The 17,858-nt window shown below is 41.1% G+C and overlaps 1 protein-coding gene across 4 annotated transcripts; it reads left to right on the top strand.

Annotated features, from left to right (window-relative positions):
- Nucleotides 1–2,891: 2,891 nt before the first annotated feature.
- UBXN4 (UBX domain protein 4) lies at nt 2,892–17,524 on the top strand. Of its 4 annotated transcripts, none has more exons than XM_062606129.1 (13): nt 2,892–3,046; nt 8,192–8,294; nt 9,171–9,199; nt 10,030–10,148; nt 10,749–10,917; nt 11,350–11,437; nt 12,953–13,007; nt 13,163–13,327; nt 14,093–14,220; nt 15,187–15,289; nt 15,619–15,750; nt 16,049–16,257; nt 16,893–17,524. In XM_062606129.1, exons 1-13 carry the CDS (start codon nt 2,965–2,967, stop codon nt 17,029–17,031), a joined length of 1,521 nt encoding a protein of 506 aa, XP_062462113.1. In that variant the 5' UTR covers nt 2,892–2,964; the 3' UTR covers nt 17,032–17,524. The 4 variants fall into 4 exon arrangements, with proteins under 4 accessions (XP_062462113.1, XP_062462105.1, XP_062462127.1 ...); XM_062606121.1 differs by having other exon boundaries at nt 11,335–11,437; XM_062606143.1 differs by having other exon boundaries at nt 2,893–3,046; nt 8,192–8,241; nt 11,335–11,437.
- Nucleotides 17,525–17,858: the final 334 nt, after the last annotated feature.

Below are 17,858 nucleotides of genomic sequence, written 5' to 3'. Positions count from 1 at the left end.
CCAGTTAGCAGGGTTACTGTGACACATTTTCTACATGCTGCATCTTAAGTGGTAAAATAATTTCTGCATATTGTTAACATTGATTTTTCTCTTTTTCTATACCTTTGTAGGTTTTTCAGTTCTTATTATCCAGTGACCTAGTTCTAATTAAACTCCAGGTCACACAAAATACAACAGTGAAAACCTTTCCAGGTCGAGACTGGGTATTTTTTGGCCTTCAGATGTTTGACAATATCTTCAGTGTTTCCACAGAATACAGAGTCACAGATCTGTTTCACAAAAAGCTCCAGTGCAGCATACTTCCCAAAATGTTATCATCAGAGCACCTGAAAGAAATCGTCCTGGGCTCATTACTGTCAAATGTACTTATTCTCCAGACCCTTCACCACCTTTGTTGCCCTTCTCTGTACCCACTCTATCACCTCAATGTCCTCCATGTAGTGAGGGGCCCAGAACTGAACACAGGATTCGAAGTGCAGTCTCACCAGGGCTGAGTGTGAAATACGAGCTCACTCCTCTTGTGGGACAGTATGAGGGCCAGAGCAAGTTTAACCTTGATGAGCTGGCATTGTGTCCTTGAAGTGGAGGAGGGCAGGAGAGGAGGAGGCTTGTGGTGGAAGGAAGGAACTTGGCTGGCAACTGAAGGAGCTCATGGACAGTAGCACTGAACCAATCAGTATAGCAGTAGAAGCGTGTGAACACAAGGCAGTACCCTATCAGAATGTTTCTGACAACACACGCTTGTAGAATGATAGCATAAAAAGCCTGTTAGTGAAGCAATAAAGATCTTTGGCTTATACCCTGCCAGAGTCCATGTCATCAATCTCCACATCCTCTAATCGAGATAACAGGGTTTTATTGAGGGACAAAGTCAATAAAGCAAAAGCGCTGGGCATGTGACTGTAGCCAGAGGTGCACTGATTAGCACTCCTTACAGGTTTATATACTTTCACTATTGCATTAGCCATATACATATTTATAATTCCTGCATATAGGTGGGGAACATTATAACTAGCTCCAGGAACTTACTATTGTAAGTCTCCTCCTCTTGGCGCCTGTGCACTGCTCTCTGGTGTGGTCATGGGCAGGGGTCTTGAGGATGAAGTAAGCAGTCTTCCACATGTGGGCAGGGGTCTTCAAGATCAAGTAAGCAGTCTTCCTCACGGCGTACTTGTCACCTTTGGCACAGTTGGATGCCCCAGTAATCACAAAACTAGCTGACACCAGCCGTATCTATAACTTTCTGATTGTTTTAGAACAGTATGACCTTTGTACAAAACTTATTGCAAGCAAAACTGGACATACAGACAAGGCGTATCCAAAGCTATCAGATGTTTGGGAGGCACTGATAAGTAGAAGGATGGGAAGAAATAATTCACTCATGTTTAGTGGGGCCACTAAATCCTGTTATCTCACCACAGACTTGCAACACAAACATTGCTCTTTATCTTCGACCTAAGTTAAGCTACTTTAACCCTATGTTTGCCAGGCACTAGCTTTCCTCATATCAAGTTGTCCCCTCCCTTTTCTTTTACCTTTACACATTCTTTTGCTATGTGATTCCATTTTGCTCAAGAGTTCTGGCCATTTTCAACTTGTTGTCTAATCTTGTGTCTTTAGCGAGCTTTGTTTCTGTTATTGCAAACTCAGTTATATCCACATAGCAACACCTATGATTTGCGAAAGTCAATACATTTCTGTGTTTGTCATACTGAGTACAGGAGCATGATCACTGCCCTGGCCCTCCTGCCCACACTATTGCTGATACAGGCCAGGATGCCATTGGCCTTCATGCCTGCCTGGGCACAAGCTGTCTCATGATTCTAAAGAGGCTGGCTGCCTTTGCAGGCTGTGTCCCTGGTACGGTTGTGCTGTGAACACTGCACTGTCCTCATCACGGTCCCTCACACAACCTGACTCACTAGGGAGCATGGAAGGTGTCCTGATTTATGGAACAGAACTTCATATCTCACAAACAGTTATAAAGCAGGTATGTTTATTGTGGCGGCGGATGCGAGGGGGATTGCTCCTCCTAACTCGCTCAACAAGCTGGATATTTATGATACACAAACATACATATTCATTAGGTTCCCGGAAGTTCGGCAGAGATATTATAATTAGTTTAGGTACTCATTATCGTAACTCTCCTCCCTTTTGGCACTTGCGCATTGCCCTCCGATGGGGTCTTCAAGATGAAGTAAGCAGTCTTCCTCATGGTGCAGTTTTCACCCTTGGCACGGTTTCCGCAGCTGGCAACCTCAAGTCTTATAGAAACTAGTTGAAACAAATTCCTGCCAGTCATTCATCTTCTTGAGGGAAAAGGGTCTCTGATTTTAAATGTGTTTTGGCTACCTATTCTATTCTGGGTTATAGCTTAGCTGGCAAGAACAAGAACATACCTGTTCCCTATTCTAAGTTAAGACAATGTACGGTTTGAAGAAAACTCTTCAGTCTTTCCTTAGTCCGTTACTATTCCTCGCATCAGCCCTGGCCTTCCATGGAAGGCCTGTCCACACCACACTCTAGTTTTTGACGTAGTTAGCACGGCCTGCTGCCTTCCCCATCATTTTCCCCCGCTGTCACACTGCTGACTTTCCCGGGGGATGCCGAGGCCAGGTTAACTGTGGCTACCCTGCCCTCACAGGCACCGCACTGTGCAGACTCCATTCTCCCCAGAGCCGTCCCGCGCCCGCCCCGCCATTTTGCGGACGGGCACGGCTCAGGGGCGGCAGCGCCTAAACCTTGGGGACGCGCGAGGCGCCGACGAGCCAAAATGGCGTCCAGCCACGGCGAATCTGCCGCACCTGCGGCGTGGTCGAGGGCGGGCGGGCGGGAGCAGAGCGCAGGCTCCAATCTGACGGGACGCCGGGTCGCGGCCGCCAGCGCAGGCGCGCGGCCAGCCGTTGGCGGTGTGGTTGCGCATGCGCGTGGCAGCGACTCGCGGCGCCCGGGGCCGGCGGCACCATGATGTGGTTCGGAGGGTCCATCCCGGCCGCCATCGCCGCCGCCAAGCAGCGGAGCTCGGTTTTCGTCGTGTTCGTGTCAGGTATGGCCAGGCCGCGGCTGGGAGTGCTGCTGGGTGCCGGGTTCGGCACGCTTCCTCATTGGCACGGTCGGGTCCGGAGGGGATCCGGATCAACCGCCGCTCAGGCCGGCCTCCGGGCTGCGGAGCCGTCCCTGCGGGCGGGCGGGCCGGCCGGCCCCGGGCTGCGGCGGCGCCCTAGTCGGACTCTGTTCCGTCCCGCCCGCTGCCCTGTACCGCGTCCCGCAGCTTTCCCCGCGGGGAAGGCCCTGTCAGCCCGCCGCGGCCCTGTCAAGCGGCGCTGCTTGTTCGCTCTCCTCCGGGCGGAGCTTGCGTGAGGCTCCGCAGCGCCTTCGCCAGCTGTTGCTTCCCCGCCTCCCGCTGAGCCGTGATTTCTGCTGTGTCAGGACGAGTCCTGCTGCCGGGCCCGGCTGTGTGTGGCCCGCCGTGGAGGTGCCCCAGCGCCTTCTCCAGACGTGCCCTTGTAGCACATGTGGCTTTATGCACCACTCTAGGGCAGCGGAATTAGTCGCTCACATGTTTCGCTTTTCCCTTTGTTATACCCTTGCATAAACCTGCATTCAGCTCTTACTTGCTGGAACTTACTCAGCTGTTTGTGCAGTGTCCTTTTTCTTTCGGCTTACCTATAGTGCTTGTTTTGTAAATGAATGGTGTTTGAAAGCTGTAGAAACTCATATTGTCTTTATGTCTGCTGCCTTTCTGCCTGGAAAATGAGGATAGGGAAGGAGGGACATTAGACAGGCTTTTTAACTTTCTTCTTTGTTTTTATGTACCTGTGTATGTTGTTTCTTGAGTTGTTACTTTTGCCTTAAGTGCTCGTGGCTTGAAGTTTTTCAGATGCCTCATGGAAAAAAAAAACACCCACTCTAAATGTGTGGCCAGTGTTTTTCCCTGAGGAATTACTGGACCGTGGGATTCACTTGGCTTCAAAGAAAAGTTCAGTCCCAAAGGAGATATGAACAGGAAAGTGTAGTTAAGTTCCTTTGTTGACACAACTCTCTTTATACTTGGAGAAAGGTTTTTTTTGCTGGATAGTAAACATTGGAAATCAAGATCGTGTCAGGCCATGTCATGGTCATGTCATGGTGTATAAGATGGGGTAGTGTGTGCAGGCTTTAAGACGTCTCTTTAAAGCCCATGAATCATGATGGCAGGTGGGTGCTGTGGTGTGAAAGCTTTTTACCATTGGATTTTTGAATTTTATTTTCCTTCTTAATAAACACACTTCAGTGTGTTTATCTGTGGTGTCTACCCGATAGCTCTCTGCCTTCATAGTCAATAATAAAATGATTGTAGCATGTTATATAAATTAAATGGAAAGCTATGTGGTAAACAAGAAACTTCCTTGGGTACCCGCGCTGGTGCAGTCTGTTCCTGAAGGGTGCACCCCATGGAAGGTACCCAGTGCTGGAGCAGTTCAATGAAGAACTGCAGCCTGGGGGAAGGACTCATGTTGGAGAAGTCCATGGAGGACTGTCTTCTGTGGGAGAGACCGCACGCTGGAGCAGGGGAAGAGTGTGAAGAGTCCTCCCCTGAGGAGGAAGGAGTGGCAGAGACAAGGTGTGATGAACTGGCCGCAACGCCTCTGTCCTGTCTCTCTGCACAGCTGTGGGGGAGGAGGTAGAGAAAATCAGGAGTGAAGTTGAGCCCAGGAAGAAGGGAGGGGTGGGGGGAAGGTGGTTTAAGGTTTATCTTTTACTTCTTATGATCCTGCTCTGATTTGATTGGTAATAAATAATTTCCCCATGCCTAGTTTGTTTTGCCCATGGCAATAACTGGTGAGTGATCTCTCCTAGTCCTTCCCCCAGTCCACAGCCTTTTGTTCTTCTCTCCCCTGTCTGGCTGAGGAGGGCAGTGATAGAGCAGCTTTGGTGAGCACTGGGAATCCAGCCAGAGTCAACCCACCACAAAGATTTTTTTAGTAGTAATTCAATACCTGTGAGTATTTTGAACTTGATATGTATGTTTCAGGGGTTGAGAAGTGCACTTTGTAACTTATTTCCAATATCTTTTATGAAAGTAATACTGTATACAAACCTGGCCTTTTCTTTTAGGTGTTGATGTTAACTAGGTGGATGTAGGAATACGTAGATACATAGCGGTAAATTTATGGTTGCAGGAATGTAACCTAGTTTCGATGATGTAGTATGCTGTAAGGATTCGTTTTGTTTTGTTTGATCTTACAAGCTCTGGAAAAGGGAGAGTGTTACTTTGAATGGCCATGTCTCCAAAATGAAAGACTTGGAGAGTTCTGACAAGTTCTGGTCTGTCCCAGGAACAGTGGAGTCAGGGCAGCTGTGAGCTGTGATGGAGCTGGTTGCCAAGCAGTTCTGGTATGCCTGCTAGGAAAGGGAATTGGGAAGCCTAAGAACGCGCTTTCTCACTATGTGTGGAAGCAGGTGTGCCTGAAGGATGCCGAGTGCTGAAAGAAGAGTCTATTTTTATGCCAGAGGGATGGGGTTTGTTTTTTGGGTAGATCCATGTTTAAAACTGCACAGTTGTTAGTAACTTTGAGTCCCTGCACTACACGCTTGCCCACAGACATTGGAGACCAGCATCTGAGGGCAGCTTTCTGAGCAGGAAAACATGCTTGTGGAAGTGCTCAGTGTTTTTGTTTTGTATACTTTGTCCAGTAATGTATATGGGGACAATAAGTTAATTAAAAATAAATAGTGAAACAGAAAATGGAAATGAACTGTAATTTGAGGGTGCCTACAGTGGAGGGTAGCTATTAGATACAGACTTCACAAATTATTGAATAATGTGTGGGGTTTACTGCCATCTGTCAGTCCCTCTTCACTGCACTTGTCTAAACAGACATTAGCAAATTAAAACCTGGGTTATTTTTCTGATTCTGGAGTATTTTCCAGTCAAGCAAGGAATAATGTGGCTATTTATCTTAACAATGAGGTGGTGTTTGTGACTACAATTGCATGTTGTTCAACCAGGTTTTTTAACATTTTGTTTGCAGCTATAATCCTAACATGTTTTGGCTCCATTTTTAAAACCTTCACAACAAAATTCTGGTGATGCAGTTGTATAAGTATATGAAAGATCCTGCTGAATTCATGGGATATCTAAATTTATCTTACCAAATTTAAGAGATAAGCAAGTATGACTGCAAATTATATACAGGTCTTTCTGCTAAAGTGATGCTTTTGTTTGAGCAACATAAGAAATGGAGACTCTTGGGAACTAGAATTCTGAGGCACTCAGTGTTTAGCAGAGTTACGAATTTTGTCAGGTTCTGTTCAGCTTGGCCTCTTGACTTTGCTGCTGCTTTTCCAGTGGTCATTTTGGGATACAATTACTACTGCAGAACTGTAATAAATGAACCTTAATCCCCAGATGAGAAAGGGTTATCAAAACAAAAACGTGTATGAGAATAAGCAAGTATTCTGTGGGCAGTCACAATATTAAACTGCTTCATGGCACAGAGCTTTATAAAATGTGAGTTGTCAGCATTTTCATTCATGGATCACATCTCTCTGACTGTACGGTGAACAGTCTCTGAACTGTTTTGTGTCTTCCGGCATTCTTCTGCAGCAGTTTTTTGTATGGAGAATTTAGTGTTCGGCAGGTATTTAGATATTTTTAGTAGCCTAATCTGATGAGCATATGTCCTCTTGAAAATGTGCAGTGAAGCAGCTGTCTGTGAGCAATGTGGAAATGGTGGAGGAGGCCCAACCACTCTTGGCAGAACAGCTGCATCCCTTGACCACAGTTGGAAGTATTGCACTTGGAGGCAGAGCAAAGGTTCCTACATAAAATATTCCAGATATTTACTTATTAGAGTAGTAGTAGTAGATATCAATACTTTCTTACTTGCTCTAGTACTTCCAGGGAAAATCAATACATATGATTGTAAAGCACTTTTCCAAAATTGGTATATTTCTGATACACATCTCTCTGAGAAGCGTTGTGGCCAGTCGTGGCCTTAAGGCAACAGTGCTTCACCGGCGGACTGCATGTTGACTCCTGATTTATAATAAGAGAAAAATACTGTGCGAAATGGCAACTGAGATGAAAGAAACAAATGGTTTGTTGTTGTTACTGAATAATGGACTACTATACTTCTATACTTGTGACTCAAATTCTGCAAGAATACATTTCCAAATTCTGCAAGAGTACATTCCAAGCTACTAGGAATTAACACAGATTGAAGATAAAGTAAGGATTGCAGGCCAGTTTAGTTTCGAAAGATGGTAAATCATCAGAATATTCACTAACCCGCATCCTTACTGAGCTGGTGCTTTGGAATATAAACATATGATTGACGTGTTTCATCTGATTAAAATAACACTTCTGAATATGACCTTTTCACCTTTCCTTTCTTAAGTACCTCCTTTTCTGTTATTCTTGATACTCTGTGCTCCTCACTCCTTTTCCTACCCTCATACTGCTACTATTAGGACTGGAATACAAAGCCAAGTTACAAATAATCCTGCAAATAAATGGTTTTGGTTTGTTATTTGTTTGTTTGGTTTTGTTGCTTGTTTTTTTAAACACTATTGAACTGTGCAACCTTGTGCTGAATTATGTATTTACGAGAAGCAAGAAATATAATTTTACCTCCCAGCAGCTGCAATTAAATTTATAATGAGAGGTAAGCAGTTAGTTTTAGCATGTTAGCAGGTCAAGCTTCATGCGGGGGAGAAGCAGTGGTTCCCTCTGTGCCATGGGATCTCCTTGCATATTATGATCATGAGTAATCTGAAGCAAAACACTGAAGCATAAACATACTCCCTGTAACATGAAAATGAGGTCCTTTGGTAGTTGTGCAATGAGATGATGCAGTTAAGCCAGTCTTTGGACTTGCCATCATCTCCAGTTCCTCTGTCAGTGTTCTGTGTGTGTGGTCCAGTTGCTTCTGCTCCTTTGGACCAGCTCACCGTGTATTTGAATTGCTGCAAAAGTTCTGTACGTGCTGGCTTGGAAGGATTTTTGGTAATTTAGGGTTTGGGCCTGTTAGTGAGGTGAATCAGCTGGAGTGAATTGGTTCCAGGTTATGTAAAAAAAAAAACAACCAACTGATTTGAAAATAATTGTCTTTCATAGGTGATTTAAGCAGTTGAAGCAAAGCTAGAATTGGACCAAACCCAGTAATTTGTGGTGGCCTTAGCTTCACATGTGTGCTTTATCTTGCAGGTGAGGATGAACAGTCTACTGAGATGGCTGAAAGGTGGGAAGATGAGAAGGTGACTGAAGCTGCCTCAGATGGTTTTGTTGCTATTAAGATTGACACCAAAAGGTTTGATCCTGTCCTAGTTTTGTCTCTTGCAGAGTCTTTCATTGATGATGATAGGAGTAAGAAGCTTTTGAAGTCCTCAGCCTTATTTGGAAGTAGTCTAAATAAAAGGTTCCAGAGCATAAATGAGTTCAGTACTCCTGGAGCCACAAGAACCTGGGAAAATCCCAAATTTCAAAATTTACTGTTGTGTTCTGAGAATATTCATTGTGTATTTTGGACTGTATTTCAGTACCAGTAAAAGAATGCTTGAGGTTATCCTTTTGCAACAGAAAGAGACACAGAAGTTATATAAAAAAGCTAGAATCAAACTAAAAAGATAGAATCAACTGCCTACTCTTGAGGCAGTTCTTGATTGACCAAGTTACATAATGGATTTAAAACTCAGGAATTCAAAAAGAGAAAAATTTGTAAAGCCCTAGAGAAAATATGTTTGTCTCTATTGTAACACATAGAATACAGAAGCATTGAAGTTCCTAGGTAAATTACTTGAGCTATTTTTTGTTACATTTAAGCATTCCAGTCCATATGCAGGAAGTGCATTGACGTTTGCCAAAATGGTATTACTTTGAAATGCTCTACAGACATTTTATTAGACTTACTATATTATTTGCAATCCATAGAGCAGGTATTTTTTTCTGAATTGCTTCTTAGTGCTGTCTTATGTAGTCAACTGGGATAACCAGGGATTGTCACCATGTGAACACTTATGCAAAATGTTAATGAGAAGATGCAATGCAAATTTGGTTTTAGTGTTTTCTCAAGTATTTAAATAGTTTTGTGTGTGGTAGTAGGACAGTTATTTTTATGATGAAAGACTTAATCTGAAGTTATTGCAAAGTGATTGCTCCTCATAAATGAATCTTTTCTTTTAAACAGTGAAGCATGCCTGCAGTTTTCTCAAATTTGTATCCTTCGAGATCAATTTAGATGCTGCATTATGATTATAGATAATTGCTCTTTACAAGTTAATACTGTTCTTGAGATAAGTATTTACAAGCAATGATATTAAAACCACTTCTCAAAGCGCAAAAATATGCAATAAGCTGTGTAGTTAAAAAAATACCATCTAGCATTCAGCTTCCTGTCAGTTCTTAGAGAGAGTGAACAAGCTGGGGGGGGTTTAATGTTAATCCTGTGTAATTCTCCAAATAGAAGATTATCCAAAGCTTTGTGTAAACACATTAACCCTTTGGTATTACTAATCAGCATTAGAAAACAAGCAGTGTATAAATTGTTAGCTGGAGTTCAGAATTAAAGAGGAGAAAGAACAGGTAGTGGACTGGGTGCTATCAGGTACACAGGTATGAAGTTAGGTGAATGTCTGCCTGTCTTAAGTAGGTTGCTGCATATAGCGCAGGAATCCTGTATGATGCTGATAAAGGGAATTCAGTACCTTAACTGGATTTTCTTGATGATGTAAAGAATTATTTATTGTCTAAGATGTCTCACACTAAAACAAAATCTTCCAAGTCAAAACATAAGCAGTTGTAGGATATGTTTGTGTTGGAGAAAAATATTTTGGCTTAAACCATTACAAAGAAAAGAAGAAATACCAATCAGTTTATGTAATATTTTCTAGCTTTTTTGTTAGTGTCCTTTTTTCTTCCTCCCTTGGTACTGACAACTGGTGACCAGGTGGAGGTAAAATAGTGGAATAGATGCTTCTATAAGAAAGACTTTTGCTTTTCACTTTATAAAGTTTTGTCATTTGTTGCCCTTAACTGTTGCTGTGCAGATCCTGTAGTGTGCGTTCCATCCAGTTTTTTTATAGGAGACAATGGAATCCCTTTGGAAGTAATTGCCGGCAGCATTTCAGTTGAAGAGCTTGTTACAAGAATCCATAAAGTTAAACAGGTAACACTTGCTAACCGACTGCATCTTTCAGACTGAGTTGGGTGTGCTCACAGGCTCCAGATAGACGATGTCCCTGGCCCTTCACATGTGCTTTGGGGAAGTACAAATTACTGGTTCTATATCCTGCCAATAGCAAAACCTGCAAACTTAAATTCAGTACACTAATTGAAGAGGTTTGAAAGCACCATATGGCAGTGCTATGTTGTTTTGTTTCACAGATTGTTTTAGATCATCTGTGTAACACCTACAACATTGAAGAAATATGTCAGGAACTCTGAACTGGAACAACATACCGATTACTCTTTCAGTTCACGCATGGTTTTGTAATACTGTTTTGTAATGTGGGTTTATAAAAATTATGCGATGTATATGTGTATATATATTATGTATATATATAAATGTAAATTCTTTTACCAATTTGATTTCAAGTGTAAGACTAAAATTAGAAAAAAATATTAAATGCATGCTTGCATCAACAATATGTGATAATTTTAGTTCTAAATAGGACTGATACTCTAAAAATAGTTAAGTCTTGGCCTTTGACTCGGTGGAAAACATTGAAAATTTCATAGGGTTGCTTTTTTTCCCCCAATTTCTTAGATGCACACAGTAAAAGGGCAGCCTTTTGAAAATGGAAGTAATTCTTCTGCTCCCTGTCCCTCCTCTCAATCTGATGGTGCTCCAGAAAACACACAATCCAGAGCAGCAGAGTTTTGTGACTCCCCTGAGTCTGTCACATCTGAGACAATGAGACCTTCTGCTAGTAATGGTTAGTATTTTTACCCAAACAATAGCTAATTTGCTTTTGAAATCTTTTTTGTAAGTTCTTTTATTATAGTCTATGAAGGGAATATATTGAGTGGAATTGTTAAGGAAAAACATGGGTATTCCAAAATGCTTCTTGCAAGTCTAGAGGGAAGAGTAACTTGTCATTCTGATCAGTTTTAATGAGAGAGAAAGCTATGGTTTATAACACAACAAAACCTGTGTACACTTTCTTGAGAAAGGATTCAGTGGAAAAAGTTAGTAACCTGAAACCAAATTGTTGGTGGGGGGTGGGAAACTCTAAATAGCAGAACCTCCTCCTTGAGATGTCCAAGTTGCTTAATACTTTATGTTAAGAAATTTTTATTATCTTTTCTTCCTTTTTCCTCGTGCACATCGCTTTCTTGGAAATCACTTGAAGATGGAGCAAATTCAGATCAAACAAGCCAGGAAGCAACTAATTCTTCAGATGAACAAGTGAGTGAAGCTCAGCCTGTGAATGATCTTGCACTCAAAGTAGAAAGGTAAGTCTTTTGCAGTCTTCCTGATGTATTGTAAGGTGCTTATTCTGTTATCATCCCACGTTTATGTGGCCCTAGTTTTCTTTAGAAGTCTGTGACAATACTAGGGTTGATACAAAACTATCTTTTAAATTACTCTAGGTTTTTGCATACTCTGAAATAAAGAGGTAATATGGAAATCTGTAAAAGTTCACCTTTAAAATAACTTCAATACAGGCAATACACTTGCTGCAAATGTTTGAATGACTGAGAACATTGAACTGAAAGCACCTGAAACAGGCGTAACGAAGTGCTAACCTATGTTTTGTAGAGAGATGTACAGAGATCTGATTTATTTCTTCTTGCTTATTTCATTACTGCATGTAGTCTGGGATATTGAAAAAGCCAGAGGAATCCTATTCTGAGACTTCTTTTGATCGGTGAACAGTAATGAGGTCAGATGAGCAATGCTAGTTCTGGTATTTTGAAGTATAGTGACCAGAAACTTCCAGTTTGGTACATAGTTCATTCATTAAATTGATTGGGTTTGAATAGACTTTTAAAGACTTGTGTATAAACTTGTCAGTCTTACAGATGCTGAAAAACACTATTTGTAATGTCCTATCTAACTAAACCCATTAACATATACTTAGTAAGTTGGTTTAGCAGTGTAAATAATCCTTATTTTAAAACTTTTTCATGCTTAATTTCAGTTTTCATTTAGACAATAAGTAAGTACAATTTTTGCTTACAGCTAAGAAGAAAATGGACTCTATTAATATAAATGCCAAAGTTCCTTTCCAAAATCTGCATTAATTTTAAATTATGCCATATTTGCATATATCTGCAGCATTTCTTTTAGGGGAAAAATGAGGCAAAGCTCTTTGGCAATTACCATTTTCTTTTTAAAAAAGCACAACAGCTACCATACAAACAAAATTTCTCTGATTAGCTGACTTATCTTGCTGTTTCGTCATCCCTGACCTTTCCCCAGACTTAAAATACGTTGTAAATTGCTATAGTTTAAGTCAGTCCTTATTCTAAGGGGCCTTTCTGGATAGATGAGATGGGTGCATGTGTAACTATGTCAACGGTATATATTACCTGCTTTCCATTTTAGGAAGTGATGTGCAGAAGAAACCAGATGGCTTAAATAGCTAAGAAGAGAGAAGCATTTGGTGTTTCTGTTACCACAGATCATAAGTAGTATTTGCTTGTATGTTTTACAAGTTGGTTCAACAGTAAGAATATGTAAGATTCTTCCTTTATAGAGTGGAAAAGGACAGAAAGAATACATCAGAATTTATTTAAAGTTGGAAAGTAGGTGTTGATATGGTGATCACCAACTCATCTTCCTATGGATGGTACACTGGCATGTGAATGAATCCTTACTGTTACACTAGGTATTAGCACCATGTTACAGTCCATGTTCATTTTTGTGTTTTCTCTTGTTCTGTGTTTGCAGATGCTTTATTAACATTTTAAAATGTTAATAAGATACTGCAATTTTAAGAATTTTCACTTATTTTTTAAATCTAGAATAACAAAAAAGCTTGAAGAAAGACGAGAAGAGAAAAGGAAAGAAGAAGAACAGGTAAAATGAAAATGTAAAGCCACTTGCTATTTTTCTTATATCCTTATTTGAGTAAATGCTTAATTCCTTTTTAAACTAATGTAGTTCAGTCTCATCTTACTCTTCTCTGAGGCAGTTTTGTGGGTCCAGTTCTAATGTCTCTGTTGTTTATTCAGAAAGAAATTAAGAAAGAAATTGAACGGAGAAAAACTGGTAAAGAAATGTTGGAGTACAAAAGGCGACAGGAAGAAGAATTGACAAAACGTATGTTAGAGGAAAGGAACAGAGAAAAGGCAGAAGACAGGGCTGCGAGAGAGCGTATAAGACAACAGATTGCAATGGTAATTTTTTAATTTTGGAGGATAGCTTGTTACTGCTTCTCTCTCTCACAATGGTCACCAGTGTACAAAGACGATAAATTTTCTCACTTGATGAAACTTTGTTCATTTTTCTGGTTGGAGCCCTGTGGCTTTGTAACGTAACCATTTATGTGTTTGAGGCTTATGTAGCATTTCTGATGTATAAAATGAAACTTCTGCTTTCATATTCATCTGTCTGAATGAACATACCAACTTTTCTGTCATATTACTTGAGATAATTGCAGTTTAATCATGGCTCTAGAATGGAAGCACAGGAAATATTTAATGATGGAACATGCAGAAGAACAGTGATCTCAGAATGGTGGGGAGGATTATTTCCTAAGTTTGTATATATGTGTATATGTATATATGGATGTAAACAGTTTGTAATAAATTGAATCCCTCTTCCTTATGAGGTTTTGGCCTAGAACAGTTGGAATTGTAATTATGTAACTTGTCATATGACTTTTCTCTTTATCTTCACTGTCTGTTGAACTTGCATGGGAAGATAATCCAGTAACAGAAAGTGTCTCATTGAAAAGTCTCATCTTGGCTAATGTCAAGTGTCATCTTGGCTAATGGCACGAGATTGTGCAGTTTGGCAGTGGACGATTCTTTGCAGCACTACTGTCTTTTCTCCACATGGCCTGCTTATGTCTGCTGATTACAGTTCGTAGCTCTCTGTTTTAATAAACTTGAACAACAGTTTCTTCTAAAAGTTAAGGTTTTTGTTTGGTCCTTTCACAGGATCGTGCTGAGAGAGCAGCTCGCTTTGCAAAATCGAAGGAAGAAGCAGAAGCTGCAAAAGCAGCAGCTCTTCAGGCTAGTCGGGCTGAAATAGAGGCCAAGAAAGAAGCAGCTCAAAAGGAGCGAAGGTGAGTTGCTGTAGAGACTGAAGTGTATGTTTTGGGGAAAAGAAGTAAAGAAACTTAAAGAGATTTCACGTATGTTCTAATCTCTTATGGATGCCATGTTGAACTGTTTTAACTAGTGATGTAAAAAGTTGACTTTCTTTTATAATATTTATTTGTAGCTGTTTACATGAATATTCTCTTTTCATCCTTCAACCCTAATAATGTCACACTAGCCAGTTTCCTTGTGTGTTATTTTAGTTAGAGATTTTTCTATCTGATCTTTGATGTAAATACCGGATATAATGGGGCTCGGTGGGAAACGGTGTGGTGGGAGTGTGGTAGATAATGACTGGACAGACGAGATAATGTCAGAACTGCGTTGGGGTGCATGGTGTGTGTACGCGTGGCTTGGATTCACAGCTGTTTGTGTCAGAGCTGCCTTCTGCTTTGCCCAGTGCTGCTGATATAAGAAATATTCTAACCTATTAGAAGAGACCTTACATTGAGTTGTGGAGCCACTATGAGGCTAGTTCTGCCCCAGAACAGACAGCAAGCATGGGTTTTGTTGAAACCTAAACAGTAATGATGGGCCATAGTTAGTTGAGTATAGAATTACTTACCAAGCCAGACTAAACATACGTGCCCTCATGGTACAACCTCTTGAAATAAAGGATCAAAAGTAATACAGACTACACAAAGAAAAGATGGCTTGTATTTTGTTAACTTTCTCATTTTTTGGTATGATTATTGTAAACACTTTGTTTGGATGGTGATGGGCCTTGGACTCTGATAAGAACCAGAGGAAATGAATTGTAAGATACAAACAGGTAGTTATCAACTGTGGATCCAAACTTAAAACTCATCTGCACTGCCATAAGCAGGATGGCTGGCTGTCTCTTCCACACTTCTGTACTACCAAGCTAAAGCCTCTGGAGCTTCAGTCTGTAACTGTTCATTTGCTGACTGTCTCCGATATGTGTTCTGCAGTGCAATAGCCAGGATTCAGTTCCGCCTTCCAGATGGATCTTCCTTTACTAACCAGTTCCCATCTGAAGCACGGCTAGAAGAAGCAAGGCAGTTTGCTGCACAGGTAAACTGGTGCTTTGTTTTCTCAGCTACATGCTGTTTACAACTTGATGTAGCATCAACTAGTTGTTGATTGTGGTGGAATTGTCATCTGCTGCTTTCCTTTTTTATTTATTTGAAGGGGGTTTTGGTAGCAGCCTTCTCTAGTGCCACCAGCTGCCTTTGTATCACTGCAGTATATTGTTAGTAAGATAGCAGGATGCAAAAAATCCGTCATTGCTCTCTATGAAGACAAGTGATAGTTTGATATACAGCTCTTGGCAAGGTAACTCAACTGGCAGATCTGCAATTGTTTGAAAGCGAACTGTTATAAAGATTTCTTTGTTTTCACAGACGGTTGGTAATGCTTATGGCAGTTTTTCACTGGCGACAATGTTTCCCAGAAGGGAGTTTACCAAAGAAGATTACGGAAAGACATTACTGGAACTAGAGTTAGCACCCAGTGCTTCAGTTGTGCTGCTGCCGGTAGGTGTTGGCCTTTGGTTTGTTTGATTCTCATTTTCTTACAAGCAATCTGGCTTGAATTTTGGTGTTTTCTGTGTCTAAGACAGATTGCAAAATTACTTTTAATTTTTGTCAGAACTAAATTGGAGGAGGACTTTTTCTGAAGCAAATAAGCACTGGCATAGATATGTTTCTAATGTGTAACCAAAGGAGTTCTCTTGTGTCTGCTGAGCTGCATCTAAGTTACAGATGAAATACTCTGTCTAAAAGAACACGATTTTGATATCTGACAAGATTGCTTTTATGTGTTGGTGACCAGGCGGGAAGACCTGCTACTTCTGTGGTTCAGGCGTCAGGCGGTGATCTCTGGAAGTTCTTGGGCACAATACTTTATCCCCTCTTAGCGGTTTGGAGATTTATTAGCAACTTCCTGTTTACAAGTCCACCCCCTTCACAGTCTGCTGTGAGATCAGCTCATCAGCCAGACCATCCCAATCCTTCAGCATCCAGCAGCCTTGAGCAAAGCAGGTAATCAAAACTGTCAAAGGCAGCTATTTCTCAAACTGCTTGCTGGAGTCGTTCTCATAGTGCAGTGGGGAACTAAACTGTGTCTGTCTCACTAAAGTATATCTGTCTGTCTCTTAACTGCTGCCCTCTCCTTATAGTTTCTGGTCACCACCCTTCCACTTGCTTAAAAGGGATAACCTGGTGTCTGGTAAACTGCATGGCACCTCCAGCCAGGATTTCCTGGCTTTTACGTGTGTGATTGAGCGAGCTCCTTATTGTTTGCTTCGATTTCCAATTAGAGAGAGAAAAAGTATTGCCTTGCATTCATTTATGAATAGGGAATTCAGCTGCAATGACAAATGTCTCCACTTCAGCTGATAGTGTTTGGAAGATAAAAAATTTGACAATTGGATGTTGAATTGTTATAGCATGGTTGTAAAAAAAACTCGAGCAGCTGAAGGCTGATTTTGACAGTTCAGGGTTTGCTTTGGTAGTTTGGTTTGCTGGGCTGTTTCGCATGAAGCAGCCACCTAGCACTTCAGTGACGGGTATTTTCCAGGGAAGGGAGGGTACGTGATTTTTGTTTATTGCGTTCACTTCTGTTGTGTAATTACTACCAGTGAAACTGTCAGACCTCACTGTCATTTGTACCCTAGGCAAGCAGTCAGGAAACGAGTATTGGAAAAGCGGGGGGAAGACTTCAAAAAAGAAGGAAAAATATATAGACTGAGGACTCAAGATGATGGAGAAGATGAAAACAATACTTGGAATGGAAATTCTACACAACAAATGTAGTTTTGAGCAACTGCAGTAATCACTGTCTGTTTTAGGGTTATTTTTCCTCTCTCCCCTTATTTGACCTAAGTCAACTAAAGCTTCAGGTCAAGTGGGGCTAATTTTACCCTGACTGAGTTACTTCATTCTTATTCCTGCAGTGGAGTATGGAATAAAGTCACCTAAGTCAGAAAAATTGAGTGGATGTAGCTGAGGCCTAGAAGCAAGAAGTTGGAAAGACTGAGAATGTCCATCAGCTTTCATAATCATTATCCTACTGCCACAGAAAGGCACTTTTTAATCTATAAATATTCTGCTGCATAAATTTAAGGGCCAGATATTAATATAAAGGTCATGGTACTGACTGATTAAAATGAGGGTTTCAAAAGCACTATAGGTAGTAAATCAGATAACTAATTTATGTTTAACTTTGTTCTTGCTTCTGCAACTGCAAGTAAAACCTTGTAGTTTTTAATTCCCAAGCACTCAATAAACTATTTTCCAGAAAACAGAACTGTCTTCCCTTGCAAAGTTCCTCAGGAGTACTTGTGTCACAAGGAAGCAAGCAGTTAGGATCGTACTTAAAATGGAACTCTTCTTGTTCCAGTTGAAATGACCTTACCTGGGAGTTGTTCATATTAAAATCTCATCAGACAGGTCTGAAATGGGGTTTGGGGTCCAGGCTGTAGTACAGGAAGAAAAAAGATGGGTCTTTATCTGGTAGAATGGAAAATTTGCATAGGGCTGCAAAACAAGGGCCTGGTAGCTGCTATTGTTGAGGAATAGGCATCACCTTCTCTCCCCTGTACCATGTGCTGTGCATCTCTGTGTTAAGAGACCTAAATACT

The sequence above is a fragment of the Pezoporus occidentalis genome, unplaced genomic scaffold, assembly GCF_034315485.1.
Source record: "Pezoporus occidentalis ecotype Australia unplaced genomic scaffold, CSIRO_AGI_Poc_V1 ctg12, whole genome shotgun sequence".
NCBI lineage: Eukaryota > Metazoa > Chordata > Aves > Psittaciformes > Psittacidae > Pezoporus > Pezoporus occidentalis.
The sequence above is the reverse complement of the archived record's forward strand: the minus strand, read 5'-3'. Positions and strand labels throughout refer to the sequence as shown.

What these genes read in the sequence shown, in the direction of transcription:
- UBXN4 (XM_062606121.1), top strand. Translation starts at nt 2,965, where the DNA reads ATGATGTGGTTCGGAGGGTCCATCCCGGCCGCCATCGCCGCCGCCAAG. An exon ending in TTTCGTCGTGTTCGTGTCAG is followed by an intron (nt 3,047 to 8,191) that starts GTATGGCCAGGC and finishes TTTATCTTGCAG; the next exon opens with GTGAGGATGAACAGTCTACT. An exon ending in CCTGCAGTTTTCTCAAATTT is followed by an intron (nt 9,200 to 10,029) that starts GTATCCTTCGAG and finishes GTTGCTGTGCAG; the next exon opens with ATCCTGTAGTGTGCGTTCCA.